This window comes from Liolophura sinensis, chromosome 1, assembly GCF_032854445.1.
Source record: "Liolophura sinensis isolate JHLJ2023 chromosome 1, CUHK_Ljap_v2, whole genome shotgun sequence".
Taxonomy (NCBI): domain Eukaryota; kingdom Metazoa; phylum Mollusca; class Polyplacophora; order Chitonida; family Chitonidae; genus Liolophura; species Liolophura sinensis.
The window spans coordinates 31812510-31826791 of NC_088295.1; the positions used below are offsets into that span (position 1 = coordinate 31812510).

General features: G+C 40.5%; 1 protein-coding gene across 3 annotated transcripts; it reads left to right on the plus strand.

Annotated features, from left to right (window-relative positions):
* The first annotated feature begins 1107 nt into the window (after positions 1-1107).
* LOC135461926 (uncharacterized) lies at positions 1108-11883 on the plus strand. 3 transcript variants are annotated; one of them, XM_064739211.1, is made up of 9 exons: positions 1108-1274; positions 3819-3914; positions 4241-4374; positions 6525-6803; positions 7052-7190; positions 8149-8256; positions 8594-8785; positions 9306-9425; positions 10484-11883. In XM_064739211.1, exons 3-9 carry the CDS (start codon positions 4243-4245, stop codon positions 10693-10695), a joined length of 1182 nt encoding a protein of 393 aa, XP_064595281.1. In that variant the 5' UTR covers positions 1108-1274; positions 3819-3914; positions 4241-4242; the 3' UTR covers positions 10696-11883. The 3 variants fall into 3 exon arrangements, with proteins under 3 accessions (XP_064595281.1, XP_064595283.1, XP_064595282.1); XM_064739213.1 differs by having other exon boundaries at positions 6525-6764; XM_064739212.1 differs by having other exon boundaries at positions 3819-3877.
* The last annotated feature ends 2399 nt before the right edge of the window (positions 11884-14282 follow it).

Here is a 14282-nt window from a genome sequence, read left to right on the forward strand (position 1 = left end):
CGCCCAGAAGGTCTGAAGGTTCTTGTATTTGTCGCAAAGTGAGGATCTGCATGTGCCAAGAATTACTAATTTAAAGTCCTTATATGGTTATATGGTTATATGGTTGATCAAAAATATAGGTAGACATGGTCTGATGTGCTCGGGGCCATGTTGGGTCTCTAACGAAATAATTTCATGGACTACCCGGAAGCATGCCATAACACTGTGTGCAATGGACCAAGTACGGTAATCTTTCTGTCAGAGATCCAAGGTCAATGCAAGTCACCGATAGCAGTCGCATCACCCATGCAGTCGCTGTGAGTTCAAGTCCAGCTCATGCTAGCTTCCTCTCCGGCCGTAAGTGGGAAGGTCTGTAAAGGGACCTACGGAGTCTTTGGTTTCCTCCGAGCTGTGCCGGTTTCCTGGCCGCCGTCGTATAAGTGAAATATTCTTGAGTATGGCGTAAAACACCAGTCAAATAAACAAATTAAAGTCTCATTGTCCTCTGATGCATTTCAGATACCTAATACCCCAAGGTACATATAGGGATAAATTCTACTCTTCTTGACAAAAGTGGCCTTAAGCTTTAGGGGTCTATCATTTACCGCACTTTACCTTAAATAAAATAATCAATCAAACGCCACCAAATTGTAAATCCACTCTAATTTACTGTCATTTTGGGATAGATAAAGCGCCATGTAATGCTTTGAAATGGACAAATATAGAGCCCCTCACGTTATACTTATTTGTTGTGTGTACGTATATGTATCCATTTTACTTGAAAAGTATGTCACGGTGACCTAGATCCCTGCATGTTTGGGTTACAAGCCGTTCTAGTACGGATAAACTGTGAGCCTGTTGTGTGTTTACAGGCGGGGTTGACCTCAGCTCATTGAACTCCAAATAAGGACTGTTACGTTAATCACTGCTTATGTAGGTCTACACTCGTTCGAACGGCTTGGAGAGGGATGAGTTCATAACTATACATAGGCAAGTTACGTTACAGTCGAATGGCTCCAAGGGAGAATACTCGGGGTTACAATTCACCTAACTGCTATGTATGAGCAGACCCTGTATATGCACAGATCAAATTTTAATACACACCGTGCGAGCTTGGGGATACATACAGCAACGTGTTTATACAGTCGGCCCTACTGTTGACGTGTGTGGACAATAAATGGACGGCTGCTCACACAAGTCTGTATGAGCTGACTTGGCAATGTATGTATCGGCTATGAACTCACAGCCAGAGGCGGATAGGTGTAGTACGCAGTGGAGCACTTGTAAGTGTAAAGGTACGTGTCCTGTTTGACGGGTGTAGCCTAAGCACGTCTGATCTTGACGTTTACAATACGAGTATAACATGTAGTCTGACATTTGCAGTAGGTTTAAGTTGGAACCACATATAGTGTAGATTGATAGATTAGTCACTGAACATCTATAGTAGTCTAGAACCACATATTGTATAAAAAGATAACCCAGTTACGAGACATCTGCAGTAAGCTGAAACCACATATTGTGTAGAAGGGCAGTCCAGTTACTGAACATCTGTAGCAAGCTGGAACCACCTATTGTGTAACACGACAATCTAGTGACGAGGCATCTGCAGCATCCTAGAACCACATATTGTATAGAACGACAGTCCAGTTACTGCACATCTGTATCAAGCTAGAACTACATATTCTATAGAATGACAGTCGAGTTACGGAACATCTGCAGTAAGCTGGAACCATACATTGTGTAGAACGACAGTCCATGGTCTTACCGAAAATCTGTACAAAGCTGGAACCACATATTGTGTAGAAGGACCGTCCAATTATTGAACATCTGTAGCAATCTGGAACCACATTTTGTGTACAGCGACATTCCAGTTACGGCGCAACTGTGGTAAGCTAGAACCACACGTTGTGTAGAAGGACAGTCCAGTTACTGAACCTCTGTAGCAGGCTGAAACCACATCTTGTGTAGACTGACAGTCCAGTGACTGAACATCTGTAGCAAGCTAGAACCACATATTCTAAAGAACGACAATCCAGTTACAGATCATCTGTAATTATCTGAAACCACATATTGAATAGAACGATAGTCCGATTATGTCACAACTGTGGTAAGTTGGAACCACATATTGTGTTAACCACAATCCAGTGACGGAAGAACTGTCTTAAACCACATATTATATAAAACAACAGTCCATTTAGGAAGTGTATATTGTCTAGCATGACAGTTCAGTTAACGAACATCTGTAGCAAATTGAACACATATATTGTGTACAACGACAGTGTAATAAGGAACAACTGTAGTAAGCCGGAACCACATATTGTGTAGATTCGACAGTTCAGTTACGGAACATCTGCATTTATCTGGAACCACGTATTGTATAGAACGACAATTCAGATACGTCACAACTGTGGTAAGTTGGAACCACATATTATGTAGAACGGCAGTCCAGCTACAGAACATCCATACCAAGCTGGTACCACATATTGTGTAGAACGGCAATTCAGTGGCTGATCAACTGTTGTAAGTTGAAAGCACACATTGTCCAGAGAGACAGTCCAATTAAGCGTGATAGTCCAGCTAAGGAACATCTGTAGTAAGGCTGAACCACGCGTTGAGTAGAACGACAATTCAGTGGCGGAACAACTGTAGATAGTTAAAACCACATATTATGTACAACGACAGCCAATTACGGAAAAACTGTAGTAAGATGGAACCACATATTTTGTGGAACGACAGTCCAATTACGGATCATCTGCAGTAAATTGGAATCACCTGTTGTGTAGAGCGACGGTCCAATTACGGTACATCTGTAGTAACCTGGAACCTCATATTGTATAAAACGACAATCCACGGTGATGCGGAACAGCTGTAGTATGCTGAAACCACATCTTGTGTAGATTGACAATCCAGGTACTGATAATCTGTAACAAGCTAGAACCACATATTCTAAAGTACGACTTCCAGTTACAGATCATCTGTAATTATCTGAAACCACATATTGAATAGAACGATAGTCCGGTTATGTCACAACTGTGGTAAGTTGAAACATATTGTATAGACAGACAATCTTGTGACGGAAGTAAGTTGAAACCACAAAAGGAACCACATATATGTGTAGAACGACAGTCTAATAAGAAACAATTGTAGTAAGTTAAGTAAAAGCACACATTGTGTAGAAGGACAATCCACGCTGTTACAGAACATCTGTAGAAAGTTGGAACCACATATTGTGTAGAACGACAGTCTAGTTATAAAATATGTCTAGTTAGTCTAGTATAATGTGTAAAACAACTGTCCTGTTAAGGAACATCCGTAGCGAGTTGGAACCATATACTGTGTAAGACGACAGTCCAATAAGGAATAACCGTACTAAGTTGGAACCACACATTGTGTAGAACGACACTCCAGTTACGAGACATCTGTAGCAAGCTGTCCGTGCTGTTACGGAACATCTGTAGTAAGTTGGAACGTCCTTTTGTGTAGAACGACAGTGCGGTATCAGAGCAACTGCAGTAATAAAGCTGGGCACATTTTTACAACTATAGCGCAATTTTCTGAACATTTATTCTAAGTTGAACTCTCAAATTATGGACAAAGGCCGCCGCAGTTTTATGTATGTAGTAACGTGGATATTCAGTATCGTCTTTAATACCCCATAACATAAAATAACAAGTCAATTAACAACTTGTTACAATTAACTGTAGCCAATTCTACTCTGTTAACACTCAGCTGTAGAGATTGTTTAAGTTGATCCAATGCAGGTTGCATAGGTTCTTTCTAACACGTTTGTAACACGATATATAGCGGTGTATTGATGTATCTTGTGTTTTACTCTCCAGTAGCATGAGGTAGAAAGAGCATACAGGCACGCAGATTGAGCTCCATGTATACTGGAAGGGTAGTCATCATTCCGCTCAGACGATCTTAAAAATCAGGTGAGATTTGGATATACTTATTGCAATAGCCTGAGAAGAGAGGTACTCAAACGGGTAGAAATTCAGAATAACTAGATTTTTCTATTCCTCTGTTTTTAAAGATTTCATCTGAGTTCAGTATCAGAAAGCAATTGTTTACAAGCTTTTGCAACGTGAAATATCAAGGCGAAAATTAAAGCTATCAAAATCTATATGACTTACATTGACAATTTTTTATTCTGTAAAGATTTGTTATTTTCCCGAGAACGTAGAGCAAAGACATATCACGATATATCCCCATGTTTCACGTTACCATGTTTTTGTGTTTGCTATTTTTATGTTTTAAGGAATGATGTTAGACGACGATGAAACTATGAATATTGTCATTGACAATGGCTCCTGTGTATGTAAGATGGGGTTTGCCGGTGACGATGCGCCTAGATGTCTCTCCTCCTCTGTAGTGGGACGAACCCGACATGCTGTAAGAGCTTTATCGGGTTTTTTTTTCTTTTCTTTTTCGATTTTGTTTACTCAGTCAATCCATTCTGGGTCATTCGTTTAGGTTACACATACCAACTTGTTCTGTCAACTACGAATCTTCCGCCATCTATCCACCGGCAGTTTCCGCCGTCCTAAAGACCACCGTGCACTCAGTTACACGATTCGGTTACCGTCATGATTCCGTAACACCCATTGCCACAATGGGTTACCTACCACACTATTTCGTCAACCATCAATCTATAATTCCGTTATTCATGCACCAAGGCTTTTGACCAGTGATATTGTTTCACCAATCAATCCGTTATATCAAATATCAAGTACCAAATCTGTACCAAACTATTCAATCAGTCATCTGCTTACCATTTCCGTCATCCGTAATGCCACGGTATCCTTAGTTCACCAATGTCACTGCAGTCGTCACCCCTTTGTGTCAACTATACCTTTATCATCAAGTCTACCCTATTGGCGGCATCACTCATCACCCAGACCCTGTCAGCCAGACTTGTAAGAGTTGATTGATTTAGAAGAAGTAGACACCAGTTTGACCTAGGAAGCGGGCTTCCAGTGCTTAAAGGCTAAAAACACACCAGCATGAAGTACATGTCATATGAAAGATCATTAAGTATTGTCCGGGAAAATAGTTTTCGACTTAGTAAAATGTGTTTAAAATTCTCCTGTGGCCTTTTCTGACCATATTGAAACCAATGAAGTCACTCCAGCTTTTTGCCACTCTACACACATAGATTGCGGTATTTCATCATTCAAAATGCATCTTCATTTAGAGCTATGAATATATCCAATAAATGGACCTTGAAACGAACTGTTTCAAGCAAAACTATTGCTGTGACGTCACTGACACCATCTGGTTCTCAACCGACCAACATAGAATCCTATGTTTTACATGCATTAAGTCGGTTAAAAATTCTTAAAAACAATAAATCAAGCTATTTTCGTGCACAATGTTTAATAGTTTTCCATTTGATAAATACATTATTTTAGTGTTTTCTTTGCCTTTAAATTGTATATGTACACCTATGTGCCATTCAGTCGCTAGAATATTCTTCAGTACGGCGTGAAACACTAATCAGATCAATCAATCAATCAATCAATCGCAAGAACACTTGAGCTGGAGGTTCAATCTCATGCTCGGACAAGAAACTTTCGTGATTCCCCTTTTTCGTTTGTTCTTGTGTCCTTGTTGGCAATAAGCGGTCGTCGGTGTTCTCCTGTGTGGCCTTACATGAATTATGCTGGGGACCACCTGCCTTACACCATTATACTCATGCTGGAGATCACCTGCCTTACACCATTATAATCATGCTGGAGATCACCTGCCTTACACCATTATAATCATGCTGGAGACCACCTGCCTTACACCATTATAATCATGCTGGAGGCCTCATGCCTTACACCATTATAATCATGCTGGAGACCACCTGCCTTACACCATTATAATCATGCTGGAGATCACCTGCCTTACACCATTATAATCATGCTGGAGATCTTCTGCCTTACACCATTATAATCATGCTGGAGACCACCTGCCTTACACCATTATAATCATGCTGGAGACCATATGCCTTACACCATTATAATCATGCTGGAGATCACATGCGTTACACCATTATAATCATGCTGGAGATCGCATGCCTTACACCATTATAATCATGCTGGAGACCACCTGCCTTACACTCTTATAATCATGATGGTGACCACCTGCGTTACACCATTATAATCATGCTGGAGACCACCTGCCTTACACCATTGTAACATGTGTCAGGTTTGAAAGGCTTGCCAAAGGTTTACTCCTGGTAATCCAGTATCCTCAACCCATAAACTGGCTTCGCGTATTTATTTATTTATTTGATTAGGGTTTTACGCCGTACTCAAGAATATTTAACTTATGCGACGTCGGTCAACAATATGGTGGGAATAAACCGGGCAACTACATATGATATCATATCAGTATATGATGCTGTGTAACATTAGCCATTCTGAACTGCACATGTCCAGTCTATAGGTGTTGACGACTGAGCACCTAAACTTTTGATGGAGAAATCAGATCAAGCTGACATGTCATACAGTTCAAGTACATGTATATCTGGTGTTGATTAAAAATGTGTATTGCAGCAAGTTATGGTTGGCCTCGGCAATCGAGATACTTACATAGGCTATATGGCACAGGAGAAACGAGGGATGCTCAGTCTGGAGTATCCGATAAAGCGTGGAGTTGTCACAGACTGGGACACCATGGAGGAGTTCTGGAAACACATGTATTATAACGAGCTAAGAGCGGCGCCAGAGGAGCACCCAGTCCTGATCACTGAGCCGCCATTAAACCCCAAGAGTAACAGAGAAAAGATGATAGAGGTATATCGTCAACCCTCATTCTTTTCAAACGATGTAAAGGTAATTTGTGAAAAGTCGTCTGTTCCAGTCTGTTTTCACCAAAATGCTGGTAATCTAAGGCATATATGTTGTCCTTAGTAGAACTTATTCTTTCTGCTCACAAATAATTGTGCTCTTATATGCATTACAAAAATATATCCAGTGATGTTGATACCACAAGTGAATCTTCCCGATAAAGTTTTGGAGGGTGAGGGAGGAGTGTTTCGTCTTCCAGACTGTATGACTTTACTGTATGACTAATGTTTCAGATATTTTTCGAGTCCCTAGAAGTACCAGCCTTTTACGTGACCATCCCCGCCATATTGTCGTGCTATGCCTCAGGCCGGGGGTCCGGAATAATACTGGACATTGGAGACAGCGTCTCACACGTAATGCCTATATACGAAGGTAACTTACATGTGGCATAGGCGAGGTTTACGTAAACTATATTTATGCATAATTAGATATGTCAGAGATAAGATTTTTGCCTTGACTCTCTGTTTTGATTTGAGGAATGTGATCGAAGAGAGAGAGCACATGTACTTAAAACTTGCCGTTGCCATAACAATCTCGCTACCCAGAAGAGCCATGTCTCAGTCAGGACTGCAACACACCACAGCGGTCATAGGTGGTATGAAGGGAACCTCTTCGGAGAAGCACTGATGTAGCCGTTGTGTTGCGTGTCTTTGTGCATTTTGAACGCCATGTAGATTTCAGATTGGCGCAGTTCTGTTATCTGTTGCTTTGTCCTGTGTTTCAGAGTCAACGCCAAAAATACACGATAACAAAAAAAAAAACCTAACAGTTGTAAAAATGTTTTGACGACCTATAAATGGAACAAATGTAAAGAATATTTGCCGAAATTTGGACACTTAAAACGTCTAGATTTCTTTTGAAACTTTAAAAGCGCTAAAACTGAACAAAGGAATTGAAGATGTATTATGCATGCAGTAAATTACAGAACCGCTTTGGTGGCCTATTGGTTAGATATTCCGCCTCAAAGCCGGGAGACTCTGGGTCAAACCCGGGTGGGATCATACTAAAGACTTTGAAAATGGTACTTTGCTGCCTCGGTTTGCGTTCAGCACTGAGATGCTACCAGGTATTCAGATCTGGTTGACCAGGTATAATGTGACTGGGTGCGTTGTCAAGTTTGGTCTATTCGGCATGATACCATAGTGGCAGCAGAACTTGGCGACGACCTAAAACCCCAAGCATACATACATACTAGAACTTTTTATACATATTGTTCAACCAACCTCTCTTTCTTTCCATTCTTCAGTGAATGCTTTACGATGCATGTCAATTATCACTTCAAAGGGTGCTTTTTGCAGCAATCAAATCTATCCACGTTTGTTTTTTTCAGGTTACACGATACCTCAAGTTATAGACCGAATCAATCTTGGTGGTCAGGATATTACGGATTATCTCGGGCGTTTAATACAGGGTAGAGGTTATAACCTTGACACTACAGGTTGGTTTCCCAATGGTTGTAAGACCATGACATGATATTAATTATAACACTAAATCAAAATGTTATTTGTAATTAGAGTTTTTATAACTACTGGCGTGGGAATACAGACATTTTTATTTATTTAGTTGATTGGTGTTTTACGCCGTACTCAAGAATATTTCACTTATACGAATGCAGTCAGCATTATGTTGGGAAGAAACCGAGTAGAGCCCGAGGGAGACCTTCCCACGTACGGCTAAAATACAGAATTTTTTTTTACAGAAATAACGATATTGCAAGCTGATGTTAGTCATATTTATTGAAACCAAGTATGACTTTTTTCCAATTTGTGGGACAGCTGAACACGAAACGGTTCGAGAACTTAAGGAAAAGGTGTGTTATACAGCGCAAGATTATTTCAAAGAACTACAGGATTGTGAGTGTTCTTCTGAAAAGGAGGTACGTTATGAACTTCCGGATGGCAACATGGTGACGGTTGAAAGTGAAAGGTTCATGGCTTCGGAAGTATTGTTCGACCCAATGTTAATAGGTATGTTAATACATTAAAAAATAATATGTGCACCGATAAAGTATCCCGTTGGAAGTTACACAGTATAACTTTTTATTTGTGCGATGGTGCACAAATGAAATATCGCAGTTTAAAGTAAATAAAATCGTGCACATAAAGACAATAGACAGCGCCGCCATGATTTGAGTTTTAACCAGTCAAATGCGGGTTCTTTTTTTAATCCGGGGACGCAGCCATTTCCTTATGCGTCACCCGAACCCTGTTTGCCTTTTAAAGCGTCATGTTTTTGGTTGCTCCAATATTCTATGGCCTGTTAAGAATTCGTGATTAAAGCTTGATTTTACAAGCGCGTCAGGAAAATGTCAGTTTAGGTATGTTTCCACCCCTCTTCCTGAATAACTCAGGAATTATTATTCGTACTATTTGTTGTCGTTTTTTTTGAAAGTAATCTTATTATAAACTCAGTGTGGAATGTTGCATGTTGGCAGAGAATTATCTTTTCCAGACTGCTCAGATCTCTGTGATTTATAAACGTTTCCAGGAAAGGACTTTCCCGGTGTTCACGAAAAACTTTTCTCCACATTAATGAAGTGTGATATGGACATGCGGAAGGATTTGTACGCAAACCTTATAATATCTGGAGGAACTACATTATTGTCAGGTAAGTTTTTTCGCATATGTTGTGTAGACAAAAGAAAGCACCTCAAAATATTCAACATTCTCAGCTCTGATATCAGTCCCTTCCGCGATCGTCCGTTTACTTCAGCCGCCGTATTAACCATAAATAAAACTGGTCAAAATTTTGCCGGTACTAGTTTAACTTCTTGCATCCAACAACATTGTTTGCTGTTGTTGAATGTATACAGATGATAATTTAGAAATTCGATCCAATCGTGTGCTTAAATTCCTTCGCACTGCTGCATGCGCTTGTGTAAGCAGAGAAACAAGACAAAATATTCTCGTTTATTTAAGGCATAATTTGTAAGACTTTCCATTTATGGGATAAACATTATCTCCAGCTCTGGACCCAGTTGTTCAGAAGTGTATTAGGTGTGAAGACCGCTGTTAACTTTAGTCTGGACTGAAATGCCATTAGTTTTGCAGTAGGCCAAGACTGGTATTAAGATTTAAGTCTGGCTTAACTTTTATTACACTTTGGAACAAACGATCACAGCAGTATCAAAATTATTAACCTCGAATCAAAAATTTCGTTTGTTTCCCGCCAGAGAGTCGAAACAAATGAAAATTTTAAACTCTCCTTTAATAAATTTGATACCTCAAAGTCACTCGTTAGAGATCCTCCATGACGATATTAACTATAGTCGAAGTGGTTTTATTTGTATCCAGGTGAAGTTGTGCTCCAACTCCATTCACTTCATTTGATTGGTTGATATATCTCAGCCTACTGAAGAATATTTCACTTATACTGTCTTCAATGAAGGTAACCAAAGAGTCTGAAATAAACCAAGATGCAGGTGACGAATATTTTCACACATAATGCTCAGTTGATCTTCCGTTGAGACTTATCGGTGATTAAGCCATTTTTCATCAATAACAGATAGAACAGGTATAGTGGCCTTGTCTGTGGTGCGGGTTTTCGAAGGTTTGTGCTCTTGTAGTGCCTTCTATTTCCAAGAGCATTGTGGGGTGTAGATTTGGGTACCGACGGGATTAGTTCTGTGAATATATGTATAAGCCGGGACATTTTTATATTTATAGGTTTCGCTGAAAGATTAAATACAGAAATGGGTAAACTCATCCCGACTACCATGAAGACAAAAGTCGTTGCTCCCCCAGAGCGGTCCTTTTCAGTGTGGATTGGAGGCTCTATATTGGCGTCTCTGTCAACCTTTGCCCCACTGTGGATTACATCAGCGGAGTATGAAGAAACTGGTCCTGTCATAGTTCATCAGAAATGTTTCCATGCATAATCAGTGGCAGTGACATGCAGATGGAGTAAGCGCTTGAGTGTCACTGGTATCTCCGGAAAGCGCCATTTAAGCTGCGTGCCTGTAACATTTTAACTGATATATACATTGTAAAATGTTGTGAGCGTTTCATGCCTACACTTCCACAACAGCCAGTAAATATGTCTCTCGTGTCGTGAGCGACTTACTCTGACACGCAGTACATCACAGACTGTTCATTATGCTTCAGTATTTTCATTAAACCTTTCACCAACCTCGTCATTATATGGACTAATGCTGGGATTGGAACTAAGGACCTCACTGGTCAATTGCCGATCGCCTGAGGGAAAAACGACATTTTCGTGGACGACCTTGTGACTGTCGGTGAGAATGACAGATATCAGTGCTGTGTATTTCTCGCTGAAGTTCCATTCGTCAGTCCTACTGGTTGTTGACAATAGGTCATCATGTGGACAGTTCAAAACACACGTTTGATCATCGGAAATAACGAGAACTGAAACCTTTATTCAACTATCAAGGACATATATTAGGCCTGCTAATTCATACATCTGTGTGCGTTTCTATACCTTGTATTGTTATTTCCTATCACCCTGTTTACTTTCATTTATTTATTTGATTGGTGTTATACGCCGTACTCAAGAATATTTTACTTATATGACGGCGGCCTGTATTATCGTGGGAGGAAACTGGACAGCCCGGTGGAAACCCACGACCATCCGCAAGTTGCTGACAGACCTTCCCATGTACGGCGGGAGAGGAAGTCAGCATGAGCTGGACTTGAACTCACAGCGACCGCATTGGTGAGAGGCTCCTGGGTTATTACGCTGCGTTATCGCGCTAACCAACATCCACGGAGGCCCCCTGTTTACTTTCAATCGAACACACACCTTGCATCGCCTTAAACCTCCACTCACATCATTTGGAGAGGGTAATCTCAAAGATTGTTTGAAAAGAATGCGCTGCCATTGATGATTTTTGTATTTTGTTAATAATCATAGCATAGCTATCTGACGTAGTCCAAAATAGCTTATGTTATCGAAGGGAGATAACTGTTGTATCTGAACGAAATTAGAGTTACTCCCCTTGTTCCGTAGCAAAACTGAGAGTTATGACTCTTGTCAATTTACTGAAAGGCTTTAAATGCGCAAGTCCTTTCCTAAATCTCCTGAAATATGACACTGTTTACCAAAAATTCCCAAATAATAAATTATTGTTTACAAAGCATGGTTACCGTTCAGTCGTTATAAGAGAAAAAATTTGACGGATGGGTTCTGAAAGGTTGGTGGATAAGTTTACATGTTAAGTAAAAATGGTGGACCGTGTTTTCACGTACTCTTTTTGTGTGTGAAAAGTTGTAAGTTGTTAACTGTGAGGTATAAAATTGCATGTTGGGTCAGGAAAATGCCAAAGTCCAAAAGTAAATCGAAGAGTGCAACTCCTTCCGGTTCTGGTGCGTCCAAAAGACTGCCAGCCCCACCAAGGCCCCTGAGCTTAAAACAGGTGATACAAACAACCCTGTTAGTGTCATGTCTTGTAACTCACCTAGTTTGGGATTAAATGTGTCGAATCAAACTAGACAAAAATTCATTGAGGTTCAATTTGTAGATTTGGCCTCTCTACTTCCATACAGCACGGACACATAAAATGAGAGGCGTTTATCTTTAAATATTAATGGTGAAATTGTCTCCAGGAAAGTCCCGTCAAAATCTATCGACACATTAGACAAATGGGTAGATGCTTTTCTCATTTACATGGATATTTATATCAGTGCGCACCCAATAGCTGCGCGTAGTATGCTGAAATACATTTACACAATTCGATTAGGTGCAGAGAGGGGAGCTATAGGATGGAAAGAGTATGATGTACAATGCAGGCTAAGAAAGGGAGGTAACCCATCCGCTTCGTGGGGAGAGGTTGACACTGAGCTGTGGCTTCTTTACATGGGTTCTAACAACAGCGGAAGAGCTGTTTCTCACAGTTACAAGCAGGGCAGCAGTCAGGGCAAATGCTATGACTACAACTTTAAGGGCACATGTTTTAAGCATCCTTGTCAATATTTGCATTTGTGCATGCGCTGTGGAGGTGACCATCGCATTTCAATGTGCAAAATGCAAAAATCATTTCTCCCTCAGCAACAGCCCTTTCTTGGCCAAAGAAGGACTTCACTCCAGTTTCTCGCTAATACTAGACAAACATTCAACACAAACCGGTACACATATACAAACCCCAGAGCACGAAACCCATCTCACACCCCCATATATATGAGCTTTAGGCCGAACCCCAATCAACCTGGAGGCTTTAGATAAACATCTAGCATTGTATCCTGATAGAGAAGCAGCTCGATCACTTTCTGAGGGTTTTGTTCCGGCTTTCGTTTTCATTATCATGGCCCTCGGCTTTTTAAAGAATCGAAAAACCTCATTTCAGCTCTTGAACATGAGTCTGAATTATGGGAAAAGATACAGAAACAGGTAAACTTGAGTAGAATATCTGGGCCTTTCTCGCAGCGTCCGATATCAAATTTGAGAGTGTCTCCAATTGGGTTGGTTCCTAAATCGGATGGGGGCTGGAGGCTCATTACTCACCTTTCATTTCCATCTTCAGACAGTGTTAATGATTTTATAGATCCAGAAATGTGTTCTGTAAATTACACTTCATTTGACAAGGTTTTAGAAATGATAGCTAGGTTAGGTTGTGGGGCACTGATTGGTAAAATGGATGTCAAATCTGCCTTTAGGTTACTACCCGTGTATCCAGGAGATTTTGATTTACTCGGCATGAAGTTCCAGGGTAACTATTTCATCGACAAATGTTTGCCAGTGGGTTGTGCCATTTGGTGTCGGGTTTTTGAAACATTTTCATCTTTCTTATACTGGCTAACGGTACATACCACAAATGAAAACACCATGGACCATTACCCATGGATTTTATTTTTGCTGGAGCTGCAGGCACGAATATATGTGAAAATATCATGTCAACATTTGAAAGACTGTGTTTTGAATTAGGAGTCCCTTTAGCTTCCGAAAAGACAGTTAGTCCTTCAACGACCCTCACATTCCTGGGGTTCGAAATTGACACTGTTCAAATGCTTCTGCCGATTCCTGCCAAAAAACGTGAGGAATTGTCAAGCCTTTCGGGTGAATTTTTAACTCGTAACAAAGTAACCTTACGTGAAATGCAATCGTTGACGGGCAAACTAAATTTCTTTTGCAAAGCCATTCGGCCAGGTAGAGCATTCATTAGATGTTTTCATGACGCCACAAGTCGAGTGAGTAAACCATACCATTTTATTCGAAATGGCGAAGAGCTTCGTTCCGACATGCAGATGTGGTCACATTTTCTGGACCGCGTTAATAGAACAGTGTATTTTTCGAGTGATGTTTGGTCGTCTGAATCGGTTCTGAAATTGTATACTGACAGTGCCGGGTCTACTGAATTAGGATGTGGGGCAATTTTTCAGGAAGAGTTGGTATTTTACCCATGGCCAGCTGCTTGGGCTGAGATGGAAGTTATGTGTGATATAACTTTTCTTGAACTCGTCTCAGTTATTTTAGCTATTATGATATGGGGTAGCAAGTTATCAAACAAGA

Coding starts and splice junctions, on each gene's coding strand:
- LOC135461926 (XM_064739211.1), top strand. CDS start 4,243: ATGATGTTAGACGACGATGAAACTATGAATATTGTCATTGACAATGGC. Junction 7,191..8,148: donor CGTAATGCCTATATACGAAG/GTAACTTACATG, acceptor TGTTTTTTTCAG/GTTACACGATACCTCAAGTT. Junction 8,257..8,593: donor TTATAACCTTGACACTACAG/GTTGGTTTCCCA, acceptor TTTGTGGGACAG/CTGAACACGAAACGGTTCGA.